At 40.6% G+C, this 19,530-nt stretch overlaps 1 protein-coding gene across 1 annotated transcript in view; it reads right to left on the reverse strand.

Annotated features, from left to right (window-relative positions):
• The window catches only part of ABCB9 (ATP binding cassette subfamily B member 9), a 713,793-nt gene that overhangs the window by 180,188 nt on the left and 514,075 nt on the right, over positions 1-19,530 (reverse strand). Inside the window, exon 9 of the mRNA XM_044068918.1 lies at positions 9,626-9,785. Within this exon, the coding sequence (XP_043924853.1) occupies positions 9,626-9,785 (160 nt within the window). The remainder of the gene's footprint in view (positions 1-9,625; positions 9,786-19,530) is intronic.

Consider the following 19,530-nt stretch of genomic DNA (forward strand, 5'->3'; position numbering starts at 1 on the left):
TTTCTCCCGATATCAATAAGTCCCCGTGTTTTTCCTTTTCCTTTTTTTATCGATTGTATTGCCCGGTGGAGCTGAAGCTGAAGCTAGTCATGGAGTACTTGATGATGGTTTTTGAGGAAGAAGACTCTGTCTGAGGGAGAAGCAAGCCTTCAAATACAAGTTTCTCTTTCCTGCCTTGAATGGCATTGGACCAAAACAAAATACAGACATCACAATCTGCCTCTAGATGGGCAGATCTTGAAACAGACACAACACACACAGAGTGCAGGTCTTTGTATGGAATTGTGTCCACAGGCCATGTACTTCTTAAACCGTTGGGGTTTTTCTGACATGAGAAAGATTCACTGCACCATGCAAAAATATAACTATACAAAGATCTGACTGTTACTCACTACCATTTTTTTAAACTTTTGGAAACAGCCATGCCGAAAAAAATTTCCAACAGCTAACTCTGACAACTACCTTAACTGTTATAATACTACTATACTAAGACTTACACTAAGAACAACTAACAACTGATAAAATACCTACACTACTAAGAACATTTATAGAAAAAAACCTGCAGCACTAAGTTAAAGGTTTAGGGAGGAGAGCAAAAATAACTATTATTTATACAAAAAATATGTTTTCACTTATTGTGAAGAAAGACTCTCTTACACAAGTCTTGAAGGTTCAAGTGGTAAACAAGATCCGATATAATTTATTAGCGAGAAGAGAATTATGGGTAAGGGAGGAGTTACAGCCTCGGATCCACAGCTTTAGAAGAAAGCACTGAGTTCAGATCCAATCGGATCAGACAACCCAAAGGCTGAACTGACAAAAATGGACATCAGATCAGGAATATTACTGGCCTAATTCAGCAAGAGCTCTGAGTCCACCCTGGGATTAAATGATGGATTGATTTTAAGTGATATCATGTCTTCCTGGCAGACCACATATGGAGGTTTACAATAAAGAGCATGAAGTTCTAATATCCTTTGAGCAGAAGTAACTGCCACCAGAAAAAGTGTCTTCCAACAGAGGTATTTCAACTCCACCATAGCTGCAGGCTCAAAGGGAGGTCTTGTCACTACTTGAAGTAGAATGGGATAGTCCAGGGTGGGACAGGATCCCCTAAGGGAGGGCAGAGAAGAAAGGTACTCATTAAGTAGGCTTTATATAACTTTGAAGAATAAATGGGTTTATTTGTAGCCTATGTTGAAGTTCAAAATGGCAGCCATTAAAACTCTGATGGCAGAATAACTAACTCTGTTGTGAAAAAGACCAGTCAGAGACTCTAAGATGTTAGGCGGAGGAGAAGAAAAAGGATGTATAATCCCTACTAGATGTCCAAATAGAGAATCTTTTCCATTTACTTCTATATACCTTTCTGGTAGAGGGTTTCTGTAAAGATGTTATAATATGTGCTACCTGTAAGGAAAGCCTGGACTATCTAACCAACACAGGAACTGGAGAAACCATGAGGTTAATTTGAGGGGTGCTATGTCCAGATAAGGCATTCAGGACAGGTAAGAAAGAATGTCTGGAACTGGATAAAGCATCTATGGAGGGTAAATCAGATGTGGCCAAAGAAAGAGAAACCACACCTGCTGAGGCCAAAAGGAGGCAATGCAGACCACCCTTACCTTGCTCCACATTGCTTTCTGCAGGAATCTGGTATAAGACGATTAGGACAATATGTACATAGCAGGCTCGAGGGACAGTCATGGATCAGATTGTCCCTTGGGGACTTCTCCTCTCAGGTAAAATAACTGCTGTACTCAGAGATAGAGGGAGAGGCAAATGATGGAGGGAGTGGCAAACGGGTCGCAGTAAGGTTCATAGGTTTATAGGTTAGTACTAGGCTATCGGCCCTAGGGCCAATACAAGCCTAGCCATAACAATTCCCTGGCTATTTCTTCTCACACTATTTACTTCCTGGACCTCTGTCTAGCAGGGCGACTGATGTGATCCCTGGGGTGAATTTCCTTTCTTTGGTTGGCGCCAGTGGTTTAAAATGTGTTATTCCACTGTTGGATTGAGAGACCACTTGTGAGGAATAAATATGAACCTGGTCTATTAATCTGCTAATACACTGGACTTCCCTGGGATGTGCATTGCTATCACAAGGAGGTGGAAAGACATTACTCACTGTAAAATCCTTATCTCTCAACACAGTGGATAAGATTCAATTTCTCCATGCTTATTAATGTACCAAACCAGTGCCATGCTGTCCATTTAGATGGAAATAATGCACCTAAAGAGGGGCCCTAAAAAACTTATAATGCTAGGAGGACTGTTCTCATCGCCAGGACAATGATATGAAAACTGGCTTCTGGGGGGGGGATGTGCATTAGACAGTCTTTCCAATGAACTGCCCTGCCAGCCCCACCCCAGATGATGGGAAGTGTCCATGATCACTGGAGCTTGGGGAGATGGTATAAGAAAGGGATAATCCTGTGAAATTAGTGAGGAATCCATCAACCACTAAATATGACTTGTGCAAATGTGGGTAAAGCATCCGTGAAAGTTCATTAGTTCAGATCGAATTGAATGATGGGGAGTACTGGCACTGCCTGACGCTGAAGGGTGAGGATCCACCATTCTGGCAGTTTGGCTATCTGCAGTGGACAGAATATGTACCTAATGGGGGGATTCTCATGAGAGAGTACTGGTATTGTCTGATGTTGAAGGGTGAGGATCCACCATTCTGGCAGTTTGTCTGTCTGCAAAATGGCATCAGATGGGCCCCATTGAACTGTATAGTTTGGATGGGAACAGACCAGAAGAAGGGAGTCCCTGACTTGAAAGAGAATCCTAGTGGGAGCAGTTACAAGCCCATCATCCAGATATGGAACACTGAGAACCCCAGTAGTCTGAAGCAAGCTGTAACCACTGCCATGCACTTGATGAACATGTGGCCGGCTGTGCTGAGACCAAAGGGCAAGATCTGAACTGGAAATTACTGGTGCCCAGTCAAAAAATGGTAGAATCTCCTGGAAAGGCTGGCTATTTCGAAGTGATTGTGCTCTATAGAGCCTCAGGACAGTTGTCTTTCCTTAATAGACATAGGATGGACTGAAGCACGGATATCCAAAACTTTGTCCATTTCACATACTGGTTTAGGTGACTGAGGTCCAGGATGGGCCTTTGCTCCCAGTTTTTCCTTAGTACCAAAAAGAATCTTGAATAGATTCTGGATCCTTGTTGGTAGGGTGAGATCTCCCAGTGAGTTATCTAGCAGCTTTCTTATTTCTCGTGCTGTAACCTGCCATTGCATGGGTGGGCCATTGGAAAATCTTACCTGCCATTGCATGGGTGGGCCATTGGAAATTCTTACCTGCCATTGCATGGGTGGGCCATTGGAAAGTCTTACCTGCCATTGCATGGGTGGGCCATTGGAAAGTCTTACCTGCCATTGCATGGGTGGGCCATTGGAAAGTCTTACCTGCCATTGCATGGGTGGGCCATTGGAAAGTCTTACCTGCCATTGCATGGGTGGGCCATTGGAAAGTCTTACCTGCCATTGCATGGGTGGGCCATTGGAAAGTCTTACCTGCCATTGCATGGGTGGGCCATTGGAAAGTCTTACCTGCCATTGCATGGGTGGGCCATTGGAAAGTCTTACCTGCCATTGCATGGGTGGGCCATTGGAAAGTCTTACCTGCCATTGCATGGGTGGGCCATTGGAAAGTCTTACCTGCCATTGCATGGGTGGGCCATTGGAAAGTCTTTCCTGCCATTGCATGGGTGGGCCATTGTAAAGTCTTACCTGCCATTGCATGGCTGGGCCATTGGAAAGTCTTACCTGCCATTGCATGGGTGGGCCATTGGAAAGTCTTACCTGCCATTGTATGGATGGGCCATTGAAAAGTCTTTCTGAATTAAAGGGATGACAAAGAAATGTGATCGTATAGTCTCTGGTTATAATTCTCTGCACCCGTAAGTCTTGGGTAATAGTTGTCAGACAAAGGGTGCAGACTCTTGTGCCCAGAAACTGCTTCCATACTGCAGCAGTTGGGCAACCCTTCAGGAGTGGTAAAAAGGCCTGCTGAAGAAAGGACCATGAACACCTTGATTTTGAGGTCCACCTCTGCCATTGAGGTGACATCCATTATGATTATTCCCCCTCTACCTCTGGGGGGGGGGTATCACTAGAAGTATCAGGAGTGAAGCCTTGTGATTTGTGCAACCACAATTTTTTACTCCCACTTTGGTTCATGGAAAAGGTGCATTCAGGGGGTACAGCCATCCTATTCCCTCTGTTTACTTCCAGACAACTTCTTTAATGTTAGGTTCAAACAGAGTGGACTCATCATAGGAGACATTAATGAAGGGCATGTTAATGTGCAAGATGAAGTTCCAGAGACACATTGAGACATGCCAGCACCTGACACTCTTGGCATTCCATCAGCCACATTAGAAATAAGGTGAATAGACATGTTTGACAGAGACTGGGGGGTAGCCAGCTGCATATTCTCTGATTGGGACTTGGATAATTCCTTTGTCAAGTCTCTCTGAAAGCATGTGACATGGGTAAAGTAGTTCAGTGCCCTCAGAGTGAAGATCACTGAAGTATTCACCCCCTCTCCAAATTTGTCCAACTCCCAAGATTTCTTGTGGGGGAGGACATTAAAACTCTTCTCAGTGAGCTCTTTCCTGGTGGCTGCTACTACCTCCATGTGATCAACTGCAGAACATTTGCTCCAGAAGGGACTATTTTTGGATAAACTTACTTGGGCTTTTGGGGGGATTGGTTCAGCCACATCTAGTTCCTTCCAAACTCACCTCAAAACCAGGTCTACCAATTTATCAGTGAGAGGGACCACCCAAGAAGTAGGTGGCCCAGACCCAAAAGCCTTGATAAATATGGATTCCTCCTGGGAGGAGGTGTTGTGGACCATCGCACTTCTGTCTAAACAACTCCAGTATCTCAGTGAAGGAGACATCTTCAAGGGGGGATCTGGGGGGCCCTCCCTTTCATCTAAATCAGTATATTGGGTGAGGAACTCCCGAGGGGAGTTCCCATGCTTCCTTTTTTACACTTGCTTGAGATGTACTGCCACAGTGAGGTGCTCTGGAGAAGAATCCAAAGCAGATGGGAAGTCCACATCCTGGATTGCCTCAAGACCTTGAGGGGCTGGCTGTCTTGACGGGAAGAGAAGCCAGAGGACTGAAAGAACCCTATGGGGGCAGGGATGGTTCTGAGTGCTGAAAGGAAGCCTGCTCCCTAGGCTGTGACAGTGCCAATGCTGGGACAGGTCTTGAAGTGGTCCCTCAAAAGTTTCGAGGATCCCAGCAAAGTCAAGCTCCAAGAACCCATTCAGCATGGATCCAAAGTCCATGCTGGAGCTGAGCTGTATAGAGCCAAAGCACTGAGAGGGGGTAGTGGATCTGAAATCTTCAGAGTTAATCCCAACCCCCTGGCTCTAAGACCCACTGAGATATGAAGCAGCTAGAATCAATCGAGTCAGACACATAGTCAGAATCGAAGATACCCAGTCTTTCGGGTCTGACAAAGACATTCCTCAGTTACCACTCATATCGAAGGCCACCAAATTCAATGGCTGGATTGGAGAAGGAGCCAGAATCAATGGAGAGGAAGGGATGACAACTTGATAGTGGCCAATACCATGAGGATCCACATTTGCATCTAGGTCCTCAGAAATGTCTCATCATCATGTTGACATCTGCCTGGCTGGCACCATGAGGACCCACAGTTGGATCTAGGTCCACAGAAACTTGTCATCATCCTGTTGACATCTGCCTGGCCAGCACCATGAGGGCCCACAGTTGGATATAGGCCCTCAGAAACTTCTCATTATCCTGTTGACATCTGCCTGGCTGGCACCATGAGGACCCACAGTTGGATCTAGGTCCTCAGAAACTTCTCATCATCCTGTTGACATCTGCCTTCAATGAGATCCTGTAGGACCAAACCAATCTCAGAGAAGAGGCAGTAGAAAGAGGCCTCAAAACTCTTTTAAAGGATCTCTCCTGTAAGAATGGAACTTGAAACTTGGGGCTAACAGGGTCTGTATAGAGCCTGGGTTTTGGAAAGGGATGACTAGAAGACCTAACTTTGATGGGTTCTGTCATCAAGGAAGGTTCCGATGGTTTGAACACTTTTGGAGCTGGTCCTGAGGTGAGTGCTTCCTAGAGGTCTCTTGCTTTATAAGCTTTTCTTTCTCCCATTCTTTATCTTTATCTTTTTCCCTCATTTTGGATTTCTCCCCATTAACCTTATCAGAAACCTTTTTTGTTGAAGAGGAAGAAGACAAAGACTTAAACGGCTACCTTCCTCCACAAAGGCAGGGAAAAACCCCTTAAGGGTGATCCTGAATCACCTGTCAGTCAAAGGTCTGGCCTCAAAAGCAGAGCAGGTCAAGCAATATTTCTCCAGATGTTTGGCTCCTAGTCACTATTCACATTTAGAGTGTGCACCTTGAAGAGGGATTTTATGCTCACAGGAGATGTATTTCTTGAAGCTGGACACCTTGTCTGACATCCTGAGCACTAGCACCACTACATTAATGACGACTAAGAGAAACAGTAGCAACAACAAAAGAAACTCCCACTGCATTACAGATAACTACAAATATAATTATGATAGCTAGAAACTCTGACACTAGAAATGTTAACAATCACTAAGCACAGAATGCATGAAAAACCTTCAACTCTCTCAGGATAGAAGGAAGAACGGCAGCATTAGAAAAAATATATATATTTTTTTACACTGGTGAGGAGAGAAATGACAAACAGAACATTAAAGAATTAAATCCCACACTGAAAAATGTTGAAAAAAGTCACCTATCTGAACATCTAGTCCTTTCCACACACTGTACCAAGAGATACCCATTTGTAGTGTTCAGGTTACAAACAAAATCAGAGGTAATTAACTAGACTGAGAGGAATTATGGGTAAGGGGAGGAGCCTGAGCCTTGGATACAAAAGTCTGTAGAGTGATAACGTCAGATCCGAAGACCCATCAACTGATGACAGCTGGAGCAGAAAACATAGGATCCATTTTTAACATTCTAGTTCTGAGGTGTTTGTTCAGACTTGATAAATCTTGGACATGTTTCTACGGGTCTTCTTTCTTAGGTGCAGTACTAATATTTTGCTTTGTAGGGAGAAGCAAACTCAACCTTAAAAATGGTTTTCCTTGGGGCTCACCATTCTGGTGCAGAAGGATGAAGTTAGGACTGTGACACAGACATGACTCATCTTCAATTAGTGGCACAGGCATGGCAGGGGATGAGTTCACCCATCATGTGGGGGGGTTGCTTTGGCTTGCCACTTGAGTGGTACTTAAAGGAAACACTACATGTTGCAGCCATGGACAACATTGCCTGCTAAGCACCCACTGCCCAGAACAGTATTTTACAATACCAGGGAAGATGCTTGTAGAAGTGTGCATGTCTCCTATAGTAGGCATCATATAATGGAGCTGAAGAGAGCTGTTACAGGCGTTAGTAAGACTGACAAATTGGTCCCACTTCTTACCAACTGACTTTTTACTCTCTGTCGAAGAAATGGGCTGATTAGGTCCATAATTTAAGGAATGACTGGAGTATAGGACTCTGGCCCACTCTGGAAGGTTCTAGGATGTTGCTCCAAAAGAACAACAATCAGGCTGATGAAAAGAAAGAAGGGGAACAATAGGGCATGACCTAAGGAAAGGGGATTTAAAGAAAATTATATTCTTAACATTTTGTGTAAGGTATGTCATCATCCTGGTCACTAGGAATATGGACATTTTTAGAACTGGCTAAGTGCAAGACGTTGACAACAGCAACTCTATTTTGTATCCTAGCTTCCAGAACACTTCTTATCTAATGATCTGTCAACATTTTATTTACAATTTTTATATAAGTCAGATCTGTCCCTACTAAAAAGGATTTTAAACTGGGACAGTAACGTCCAGTTCATGTTAAGGCCCATTCTACTAGAGCTACTTTGTCCTCAGGGGCTTTTTGCAAAAGTTTTGACTTTTAATCTATTCTTGAAGCAGGTACTTGGTCCTCCATACACACATTCACAAAACATTACAAGATGTGTGGCCTGCTAGATTCTGTCTGGGGTTGGAGGGGTTGTGTGTGCTCAGCTGAGTGTGACTTCCTCAGTGGAAACAGAAACCACCTCCCTTGCTTCAGGTTGAGAGGTGGGGATTTTTGAAAGAACTCTCCCTTTCAGAAGTGAGGGAAATATGGACACCCCACAGCACATCCCATCCCTGATGCTATGCTGCGTGTGCACAGGGATGTTATGGCTCTGTACAACAACAGCAACAACAACAAAAATAAATAAATAACAACAACAAAAATAAATAAATAAATAACAACAACAAAAACAATAACAAATAAATAAATAAATAACAACAGCAACAACAAAAATAAATAAATAAATAAATAAATAACAACAACAGCAACAACAACAAAATAAATAAATAACAACAGCAACAACAACAAAAATAAATAAATAAATAACAACAACAGCAACAACACAAATAAATAAATAAATAAATAAATAACAACGACAACAGCAACAACAACAATAAATAAATAAATAAATAAACCCCCTACCCCATTGACAGTTTTAATGATGGCCTCTCCCACTTGACGCTTATGCTGATGATGACAAATTAATGGGCTGATTTTTTAGGTGGGTCTGATGATTGGCAGGCAGCAGGTGTAAAATAATCCAAACAAAAATCCTCTTTAGACTTAGTTGTATAAAAGTAACTGACCTAGGCCGAGTCCCATGCAACTGAAATGTCATCTTCTGTTGGATGGCATTGGGAAAATCAGTCCACAGAGCTGTGACTCTTTTCTTCAGTTTTAATATTTTAATCTGTATAAATCTGAATTTAAACATATCACATGTAGTCCTCACACATGAGAACAGTGACCACTTTGATCACTGAAATAAATGAGTAGACGTTTTAAGCTGTTATCTCTATGAGACAATTTTTCACTTTAGACTACTTGAGAACTTTTTGTAGGACAAATATAGTTAGTAATAACTATTGAAAGTTATTCTTTAGACTGTTTAGTAGTAGCTGAACTGCTCATGTCTAACGTCATACCTGACTAACTCACTTTTGTTCTACACTTTGATGAGAAAGGAGTGGACAAAGAGTACAGTGGATGTGATCCCCCCTGCGTTCCAGAAGACCATTACATAGGAGATGTAGAAATTGAGAGGTATGGTTAGAAAGGAAGATGACAGAGGGAATTACAAACTGTCTTGGAAGTAAGATTCAAAGGGTAGTATTAAGGGGACAGCTATTCCAGAAAAAGACAACAATTACTGGTGCACCATATAGTTCACTCCTGGGATCATTATTTATTCACAGTGTCTATGAGTCCAATGTAAACTGAATCCAGAGAACAGGATAAACCTGTGTGACATTAAACAAGTTAGTGGGAATAGAGGAGGAAAGGGGAAGATGGTCAGAAAAAGGAAGAAAAGCTACTAACCTCTTGGTCTAACAGATTTTTTACTCAACCCTAACTCACTTGCCCATGACTCCATTACCTGGACTCATTGTGAAACTGATAAATATACAAATATTATCAGGTAATTTTATTAGTAATAAAGCAAACAGATACAAAGATAGATATCCAAGAAAAGTAATTCATACCTGTGTCATATCCTTGAGGTAGTTCTTTAATAAAGTCATGTGCGTTGCTCTTCTGTGCTGCTGTTACTGTAGCTTCATGTGTGTAAGTGTTAAGACCATAAGTGATATTTTGGGATATTGTCCGAGCAAATAACACTGGTTCTTGGCTCACTAAAGAAACCTGTTAAGGGAATTTACATTAATTGTTTTGATTACTGTGTAAAAGAAAATACATGTCAAAGACATATAGACTGATTATTCTAATATGTTTTTCCTCTTTGGTTATGACAGATAGCAATTACTACCAGAAAGGTACCCACGTTTGGTGTCCCAGACTCAATATGTCCAGCTTATGCTCTCAGAAATTCCCAAAAGGAGTAGTTACTCCTTATAAGACGTGGATTTTCATAAAAATTGCTCCAGCCACATGGGACAACCTACCTTCTGAAGTAAGGTCTCTAGACTTTCTACTAGAACCAAGACAACACTAAAAGAGTACCTTAAGCAGAAACTGAAATATACCTGTTTCAGGGACACAGGAACGAAGAACACACTAGTAGAGCTATAAAAGATCTCCTACTCTTCATACAGCAAAACCCTGGTTTTGAATATTATAAATACTATATGAGGCAAAACCCTGTTGTAGACATTGTAAACAATAGTTTTTTTTAATTTTATTTTTATTTATTTAACATTTGTTTTACCAGGATAAGTCCGACTGGAGAGCAGGTGTCCATTTTCAGCTGAGTCCTGGGGAGAAAAGCTCCAAGAAGTTACAATGCGAATGCAAAGGTAATTAAAGAGTGACAGTTGAGTGCAATAATAGTAGTTGGATAACAAGTGGTAGAATGCTAACATATAAACGATAAAAAAACAGTTAAATGCGAGACAATCTCACAGTACAGTCAGGAGATAACAAATCTTACAGTATGTGTACATAAGGTACTCAGAAGTAGGTACATATTTACAATATTTACAAAATATACAATGCACATAGGTGACAGTGTAAGGTAAGCATCAGAGGTTTCAGGGGGTACAAAATTCAGAGAAAGAACAGTTCTGCCACCAATCCTGCTAAAAAGTTGAAACCTGAAAAAGACTAAGATTTATGCCAACTTATGGTAATATGTATCCTGAACTACTTGCCAAATGGCAAAGGATAAATATAGAAACCGGTTTCAGCTATATGAAACTTTTGATAGAATTTTTTAAGCCTCAGGAAGTTGAAGCAGCAACCCTAATAGAACAAAAACAAAATGAACTAGAACAAATGACTTTATCTGATAATAATTTAATGAAACTAGGAACGCTGCAAGATAGACTCGATGCTTATGATGCTAAATTAAAAGGAGTGAAAAGTAGCAAATTGACCAGGGATTTTAATGATTTTAAGAAGGGCCATTTGTTTGAATGGCCGAAAGACAAGAAGATGGCCATGCAAACCAGAACAAATGTAAACACTGGATTAACAACAAATTATGAGAAGGAAGAGGTTCCTACTAGGAAACCAGTGAAAACTGTAGTAGAAGCAGAAGTCCATACTAATCCAAGACAGAACAAGAGAGAAGTTCTGAAAACTCATGAAGCTGTGACTCACATTCTGGAGAACAACACTATCTCGGTAATTGATACTGAGATTATTGAAATACTATCAGAGCAAGGTGAAGAAGATATATCTATTCAAAATAACAACAAGAATCTGGATATGCAGAATGCCACTAAACCCAAAGATGGAGTGATACATTTACCACTTTACCAACAGCTTCTTTTTTGTTGCAGAACAATACCTCGAGGGAAGCACGTCCTCACAGCAGAGAGAGGAAGAAAGAGGTTTCAAGAATAAATGATTCCCTTGTGTTTAATATATCAAGCACTGCATTAACTAGAGACCAGACTTGGTTATTAGAGAAGGGAATGAGTTTTATACCTTCCTTGCAATCACCCATGAGTGAATTTACTGTAGATTTAAAGTATTTCGGAAGAAATGTGACTTTGAAATATCTTTTTGGGAATACAAATTATCTCAAGCTAGATATGGATACAAAAAACCAAGTACTTTCATTCCTGTTTGTCATCTGACTGTAGACGCCTTCGTACGATTATGTGAAAACGAAGTGGCTGAATATAGACAACAGAAGGGAAACAAACATTTCCATAACCTAACTCTAAATGAGAAGAAAGCATTATTTGAACTACAGAATATGCAGGACATTATGATTAAGCAAGCTGATAAGGGAGGGGTAATTCTAGTTATGGATATGTTATTCTATGATATCAAAATGAAGGAGATGCTAGCAGCTATAGCTACTTACCAGAGGATTGATAAAAGAGAACTGAATAGGATTATACGAAGTGTCCAAGATACTCTTCAAGACAAATTGATGAACAGATCTATAAGTAAAGAGCTCTGCCTGATTTTATTGAAGTGCATTATCCTACTATACCTAACATCTATGGAATGCCTAAGATACATACTCTGTACCCATGAAATACCACATATGCGGTAGTCTACTTAACACTGAAAGTGTGATAAGAGACCTTGGGACACAGGTGGACAGTAGTCTCTCCTTTGATAATCACATCACCACAGTGGTCAGGAAATCCTTCTATGTGGCACACCTCATCACAAAAGGTTTCTCATCCAGAAAAAATGAGGTCATTGTTCCCCTCTACTCATCACTTATTAGACCCATTATAGAGTACAACGCCCCCTTTGGTATGTACCTCACAAGACTTTTACAACAACTGGAAAGGCCATAGAAATACCTCACAAAGAGGATTACTGGCCTCAAACAGATGTCCTATGCAGACCGTCTCAAAAAACTCCAGCTTTACTCCGTCACATATCGCCTGCTCACAGGCGATCTCTGCCTAACATACAAAGCTATGTCAAATCCAGAGCTGTTGGACATGCTCCATTTAAAGAAATCCCAATCCCTCCAAGATACATGCTCTAGGGACCTAAACCTTGTCACCACAATAAACAGAACATGCTGGAGGGATAGATTCCTGCCCCAGAGACTTCCCATACTCTGGAACAGACTACCTGTCTATGTCAAACAAAGCTCCTCATTAGCACTCTTCAAGAAAAATATTGATGATTGGATGGGAAATAGGAAATTCACCCCAGGGATCACTTCTGTGTCTCTGTTTGACAGGGGCACAGGAAAATAATTTTCTTGGGTGGCGAAAGCCAAGGAACTTTTTTGGCTATTCTTGTATAGGCCCTAGGGCTAATAGCCTAGTACCTACCTATGAACCTATGAATCTACATGACCCTCCTATGTGACTTATTGTTTCGGGAAAGGGATGGACAACTGAACCCCTTTCTATTTTTATAGAAGGGGAGTTAAAGAAATTGCTACCCCATGCATCTGCAGTGATTAAGGACTCGGCTGAATTCCTGAATAGACTCTATAAGAAAATACAACAGATGAACATCTCTAAGGATTTACTATTAGTAACCCTGGATGTGAACAGTTTATTTACTTCCACACCTAATAAATGGGGGATTGAAGCCATCAGATACTTTGGTGTGAAACACGAAACAACTATTGATAGCCACCTAATATGCAGTCTCCTAGAATTGGTTTTATATAATAACATATTTCTATATGGTAGTGTCTATTATCTGCAGAAATCAGGAGTAGCAACAGGAACCCCATGCGCAAACAGCTATGCTAATTTGGTCCTGGCAAGATGGGAAGAGTTATGGAAAGTGGCTGTTAATAACAAATGGAACAATAATATAATTTTCTACAATCGATTCATGGATGATATTTTTCTTCTATGAGAAGGTGACTTAACTTCTTTGGAGCAATTTGTATGTTTTTTGACCAACACAACTTCATTTTTGAAATTTGAAATGACCTCCTCTAATATGGAGATAGAATTTTTGGATGTTAAGTTGATGTTAGATGATACAGGATGTATCAATACTAGAATGTATAGAAAACCTGTATGGCGTAATCATCTGTTACACAATACCAGTATGCATCCTAGACATGTTCTTGATAATATAGTGACCAACCAATTAACTCGAGTATCTAAACTATGTATGAGGGACAAAGACTATATTGAAGACCAAACTAAACTCATTAATGACTTTACCAAGAGGGGATATACAATCAAAGGAATACAAACTAATGAAGCAACTACTTTGGAATGATGATCTCAGACAGCAAGACCTTATTTTTCGAACCTAGGAGGAATAATTAAGGCCAAACAAAAACAGCGAAAGTTTAACTTGAGATGTCAGCTAACAAATAGTACTGACAATTTTGCTATTTGTAAAATCAATAAGAAAATTTGGCCAGTGTTGACATCAGATAATAAAATTAGAGAAACTGTTGGAGATCAACCCAGTTTTTCTTTTAAGAACAGGAAAAATCTAAAATGATTGCTATGTTATAAAACAGAAACTGAAGCCATCTCCAAAAATAGGAGCTTTCAAATGAGTTGATGGATGGTACGTTCAGATGTGGAAGTTGCAAGGCATGTTTTTACATTAACAACTCGAATATCATTATAGTTGGTACGTTCAAATGTGGAAGTGGCAAGGCATGTTTTTACATTAACAACTCGAATATAATTATAGTTGGTACGTTCAGATGTGGAAGTTGCAAGGCTTGTTTTGACGTTAACAACTCGAATATCATTATAGCTGGTACGTTCAGATGTGGAAGTTGCAAGGCATGTTTTTACATTAACAACTCGAATATCATTATAGTTGGTACGTTCAGACATGGAAGTTGCAAGGCTTGTTTTTACATTAACAACTTGAATATTATTATAGTTGGTACGTTCAGATGTGGAAGTTGCAAGGCATGTTTTTACATTAACAACTCGAATATCATTATAGTTGGTACGTTCAGATGTGGAAGTTGCAAGGCATGTTTTTACATTAACAACTCGAATATCATTATAGTTGGTACGTTCGGATGTGGAAGTTGCAAGGCACGTTTTTACATTAACAACTCGAATATCATTATAGTTGGTACGTTCAGATGTGGAAGTTGCAAGGCATGCTTTTACATTAACAACTCGAATATCATTATAGTTGGTACGTTCAGATGTGGAAGTTGCAAGGCTTGTTTTGACATTAACAACTCGAATATCATTATAGTTGGTACGTTCAGATGTGGAAGTTGCAAGGCTTATTTTTACATTAACAACTCGAATATCATTATAGTTGGTACGTTCAGATGTGGAAGTTGCAAGGCTTGTTTTGACGTTAACAACTCGAATATCATTATAGTTGGTACGTTCAGATGTGGAAGTTGCAAGGCATGTTTTTACATTAACAACTCGAATATCATTATAGTTGGTACGTTCAGATGTGGAAGTTGCAAGGCACGTTTTTACATTAATAACTCGAATATCATTATATTTGGTACGTTCAGATGTGGAAGTTGCAAGGCGTGTTTTTACATTAACAACTCGAATATCATTATAGTTGGTATGTTCAGATGTGGAAGTTGCAAGGCTTGTTTTTACATTAACAACTTGAATATCATTATAGTTGGCACGTTCAGATGTGGAAGTTGCAAGGCATGTTTTTACATTAACAACTCGAATATCATTACAGTTGGTAAGTTCAGATGTGGAAGTTGCAAGGCTTGTTTTTACATTAACAACTCGAACATCATTATACATTCCTTAACTAGGAAGAACTATAAATATGAAGGATTTGCATATTGTTGGAGTAAGAACTTCATATATGTGGCAACCTGCAGTCACTGCAAGGCACACTACATAGGAAAAATGAACCAAATGTTTAAAGAACGTATCCTAAAGCATTTATGTGACATAAGAAATAAAGCTACTAGCAATGCACTTTATATGCACATTAGTGCAAATGGTAGCCATTCTTTTAAGTTTATGACACTAACTAGGCTCCATGAAACATTAAGAGATGGGGATTTAGTAAATCAAACAGAAATTGAAGAAATTAAGTGGATAATGAACTTGCGTTCAGATCAGCCACCAGGTCTGAATGCATTTGTTCCTTTAAAACCTGCACTAAAAGGAAAACCTCTTCAGCATTCTAAATAACCTAATTGAAAGGGTGTATACATTGCTATGGCTATTAACTATCTCTGAATGAGTGAATACCAGAGAATGAAGGTATTTAACAGGAAGTTTTACTGGCTAACATTTAGGATTTGAAAAAGGTATTACACCAAAAGCACTTATCTGGTTTATGAGCCAGTGTGTTTTATTTTATCAGTGTTTTATTTTTATTAAAAGTTTTCAAGTTTCAAGTTTTTAGCAGGATTGGTGGCAGAACCATCCTTTCTCCGAGGCTTCAGGGGGTAACCTGCCTACAGTGGGGTGAGGATTCGGAGGGGGGGTCATTGTAGTTGCCAAGAGGGTTAGCATAAAGGTGTGATTTAAGAAAGTCTTTAAATGTGGTTGCCCAGTTTTGTAGCCTGAGGTCAGAAGAGAGGGTGTTCCATGCTTTTGCGACCTCGTGGGAGAATAGGGCTTCTCCGGAGCTGTTCTTGTATGGATTGACTTCACTGACAACATTTGAAATATTACTTTTCTTCAGGGCTACTTTACTTCTGAAATGTATGTTGTGGTATTATCTATGTTTGCTACTCCCTTGGAGCCTGGGATCATGGCTGTAAAGGATCAAGTGACCAGCCCACCAATCCAGTCCCCAAACTGCAATAAATAAATAAATAACAACTATACCAAAAATGAAACAACTTGCATCAGTTTAGTGCCAACATAGATATTCTTAATACCAAACAGTGTGGACTAAATTAAGAAGTAAGAGTTTTTTCAAAAACTATGGAGTTCAAAGCAAGCACAGTCACAGGCTTAAAGGATGAGAAAACCATTGGAACATACTGCTGTGGTCTACACTCCCAAAATCTCCTTAATTTACCTACTACACAAATCCAAACATAAACTGAATAGTTTCCCTGCAGTTTTCTTTTTAAGAAATCTAAATTATGCCTTGCCCCAAACTTTCATGTTTTGTGTGTACTAAAGCCCTTTTGTTTAAGGTTCCACAGGTGCTTTACTACATCTTCAAGCAAATGTAGCTTTTTACAGCAAGTAGTATGGCTGAATCATTGGTCATTATCATCAACCCCCCCCATTTTTCTACATGGATTCAGGATATTGTGCCGACTGTTGCTCTCTCTCTCTCTTTATTCAGTTTCACTCTCCTACCTTCTTTGACACTCATGCCTGACTGTCGATATTTTCTCACACAATCCATGCACCTTGTCGCTGCACACCTTCATTTCCTGTTGCCTTCTTCCTGTCCGTCCCAAGGCTTCTTCTCTAGACTGTCTTCTGCTTTTCTGCACGTGCTGAAACCGCCATAATCTGTTCTGTTCTGTTTGACCTTCTCTGCAATCGGATCTACTTTGGTTTCTGCTCTTTTATATCCTCATGTATTCGTCTGTCCCACAGTGTGCATCCTGTCATCCATCTCAGGCACTTAATTTCCATCCCCTTTAGCTTCCTTAACTGCTCTCCCTTTACTGCCCAGGTTTCTGTACCACACAGTTATACTGGTCGCACATCTGTTTTGTACCCCTTATTTTCAGCTTCTTTGGCATTCTTCTCTCATACACTACCCCCTGACACTCTGTGTCAGTTGGCTGCAGCCCCTCTGATTCTGGTCTTGACCTCCTCTTTCAGACTTCTCTTCTCCTCGCTCACCTCTCCCCCGACACTTGAAGCCATTAACCCCTTCCATTATCTTCACTGCTATCGCATTTCTCAGCTTATCCTGATTTTTCCCATCTGCTGCCAGTGAGGCTGAATAGGAAGTACAAAGGAAGTAATATTCTTGATTTGGTTGGCATGTCATGGGGCTAAGAGGAATCAGTCATCTGTAAAAATACACTGATCTAAAAAATAGGACACTTCCTTCCTATGTCTTGGATTGCTTAACTCTGAATGACTCTCATAAGCAAGTTTTTACATCAGGCAAGTTCCAAGCACATTTATTTAACTCGATATATCAATGCCGGTTATGCTACAGATAATAAAGTCATAACTGATGTTGTACAAGAAGCATGTTTTATATTTTTATGTTTTATTTCCTGTGATTTGCCCATTTTTTTCTATGTAGCCATCTCCCTAAAATGATGTCAGGTGGATTCTGTATATAGTAGTTAAGCATCATGGGTAACAAACTATTCTTCAATGATTTTTGGGATAGAAAGAGTTTTATGGGGTTGCAAATTCATCCCTGGTTTGGCACCTATGTCTCTAATGGACACAGGCAGCCTGTAAATGTTTCATCTCCCAGGCCCATGCTTACACTTATCAAGGGTACCAGAACTTGCCAGAGATTTGGGATGCATGGCTAAGCTTAAAAAGGCCCTTGTGGTCATTAGCCTAGTAAACACCTATGAACCGTTAAGGAAGCTGAGGGAAATAAAATTTGTAGTAAAAGTAGAAAGATCAGCTAGAGGGTGTTACTGTTGTAAGTAAAATGGCCAAAGTTAAAATGGTAGTTGTAGAGAAGGACATTATTATATGACGAGTTTTATGATTGCCAGGAAATGCAGAAAACATCCTTTACCTGGTCAGTAATAACATGGGCGACCATTGCTCTACACCAATAGTCAATTCCTCCCTGGTTAGATCTGACCACAAACTAATTACCATGGAAATCAACATCTCATCCACAACCCCCCCCCCCCAAAGGTAACCACCATGAAAAACTTCTCCAAGGCTGACTTTAGAGGTGGCTAACTTCATGACACCTATGCAAATGGAAAATAGGTGCATGACCACCAAATCATACACCAATGCACTGTGCGAACACACATATAAATGCATGGAACTAGCCATACCCAACAGAACCAAGAAGACGCTCTCCTCCAAAAAAGGAAGCCAATCTGGTGGTCCCCTGCCATTAACAAACTCTACAACAGAAGGAAAAAACTGCTGCAGAAAAAGGTGAAGTCCCAAGACTGGAAAAAACTCCCTTATTAGCCTCAACAAAAAGTTGAGATCCCTCATCAAAACCTCTACTGCTAGCTATGAAGGCAGAATTGCGGCAGACACTAAAAACAACCACAAAGCCTTCTACAGTTATATCAAGAATCTCCACGGCAATACCCAGATTTGCTCTGAGTTACTGCACAATGGTACCTCCTATACTGAGCCAACAGATATTGCCAACATACTGGCCGACAGATTCAGTGCCAGCTTTACCCCTCTCTCCCCCCTAAACAACCAATCACAATACCAGAAGAATGCCAGGCACCCAGCATTACTGCAGCACAGATTAAAGCTGCATTATCGAAGGCCAAGAATACAACTTCCATGGGACCTGACAATATCCCTGGCTGTGCCCTGTTCAGTCACAGCCTCACCTCAGGCTTAGTCCCTACAGAATGGCGCACTGCTACAGTCATCCCTCTCCATAAAGGGGGAGTGACTACAGACCCTGGGAATTATTGCTCCATTAGCCTGATGAGTCTGAAATGTAAGGCTATGGAGTGCATCATCATGGACCTAATTAACAAGGATATAGGGAATCTCCACACTCTGGATCCTATACAATTTGGTTTTGTGAAGGGTAGATCATGCCTGCTCAACCTGGATGACTTCTTTGAGTCAGTCTCCAGAGCTATGGATGAGGGCAAGGCAGTTCATACGGCCTACCTCGATCTGGACAAGGCCTTTGATACCATTCCCCACTCAGGAATTAAAGACAGATTTACCAAACTAGGCATCAACCCCTATATCACTAAGTGGGTTGCAAACTGGCTCACAGATAGAACCCACAGTGTGAAAGTAGCAGACTTCAAGTCAGACTGCCGACCAGTCACTAGTGGAGTCCCACAGGGATCAGTTCTGAGTCCTCTCCTGTTTGGCATCTACTTCTCAGAAGTCCAGGTCAACACGGAGGGACTCTGGCTGACCAAGTTTACTGATGACTGCAA

This window comes from Protopterus annectens, chromosome 4.part0, assembly GCF_019279795.1.
Source record: "Protopterus annectens isolate FY-2018-M chromosome 4.part0, PAN1.0, whole genome shotgun sequence".
In the NCBI taxonomy this organism is placed as follows: domain Eukaryota; kingdom Metazoa; phylum Chordata; order Ceratodontiformes; family Protopteridae; genus Protopterus; species Protopterus annectens.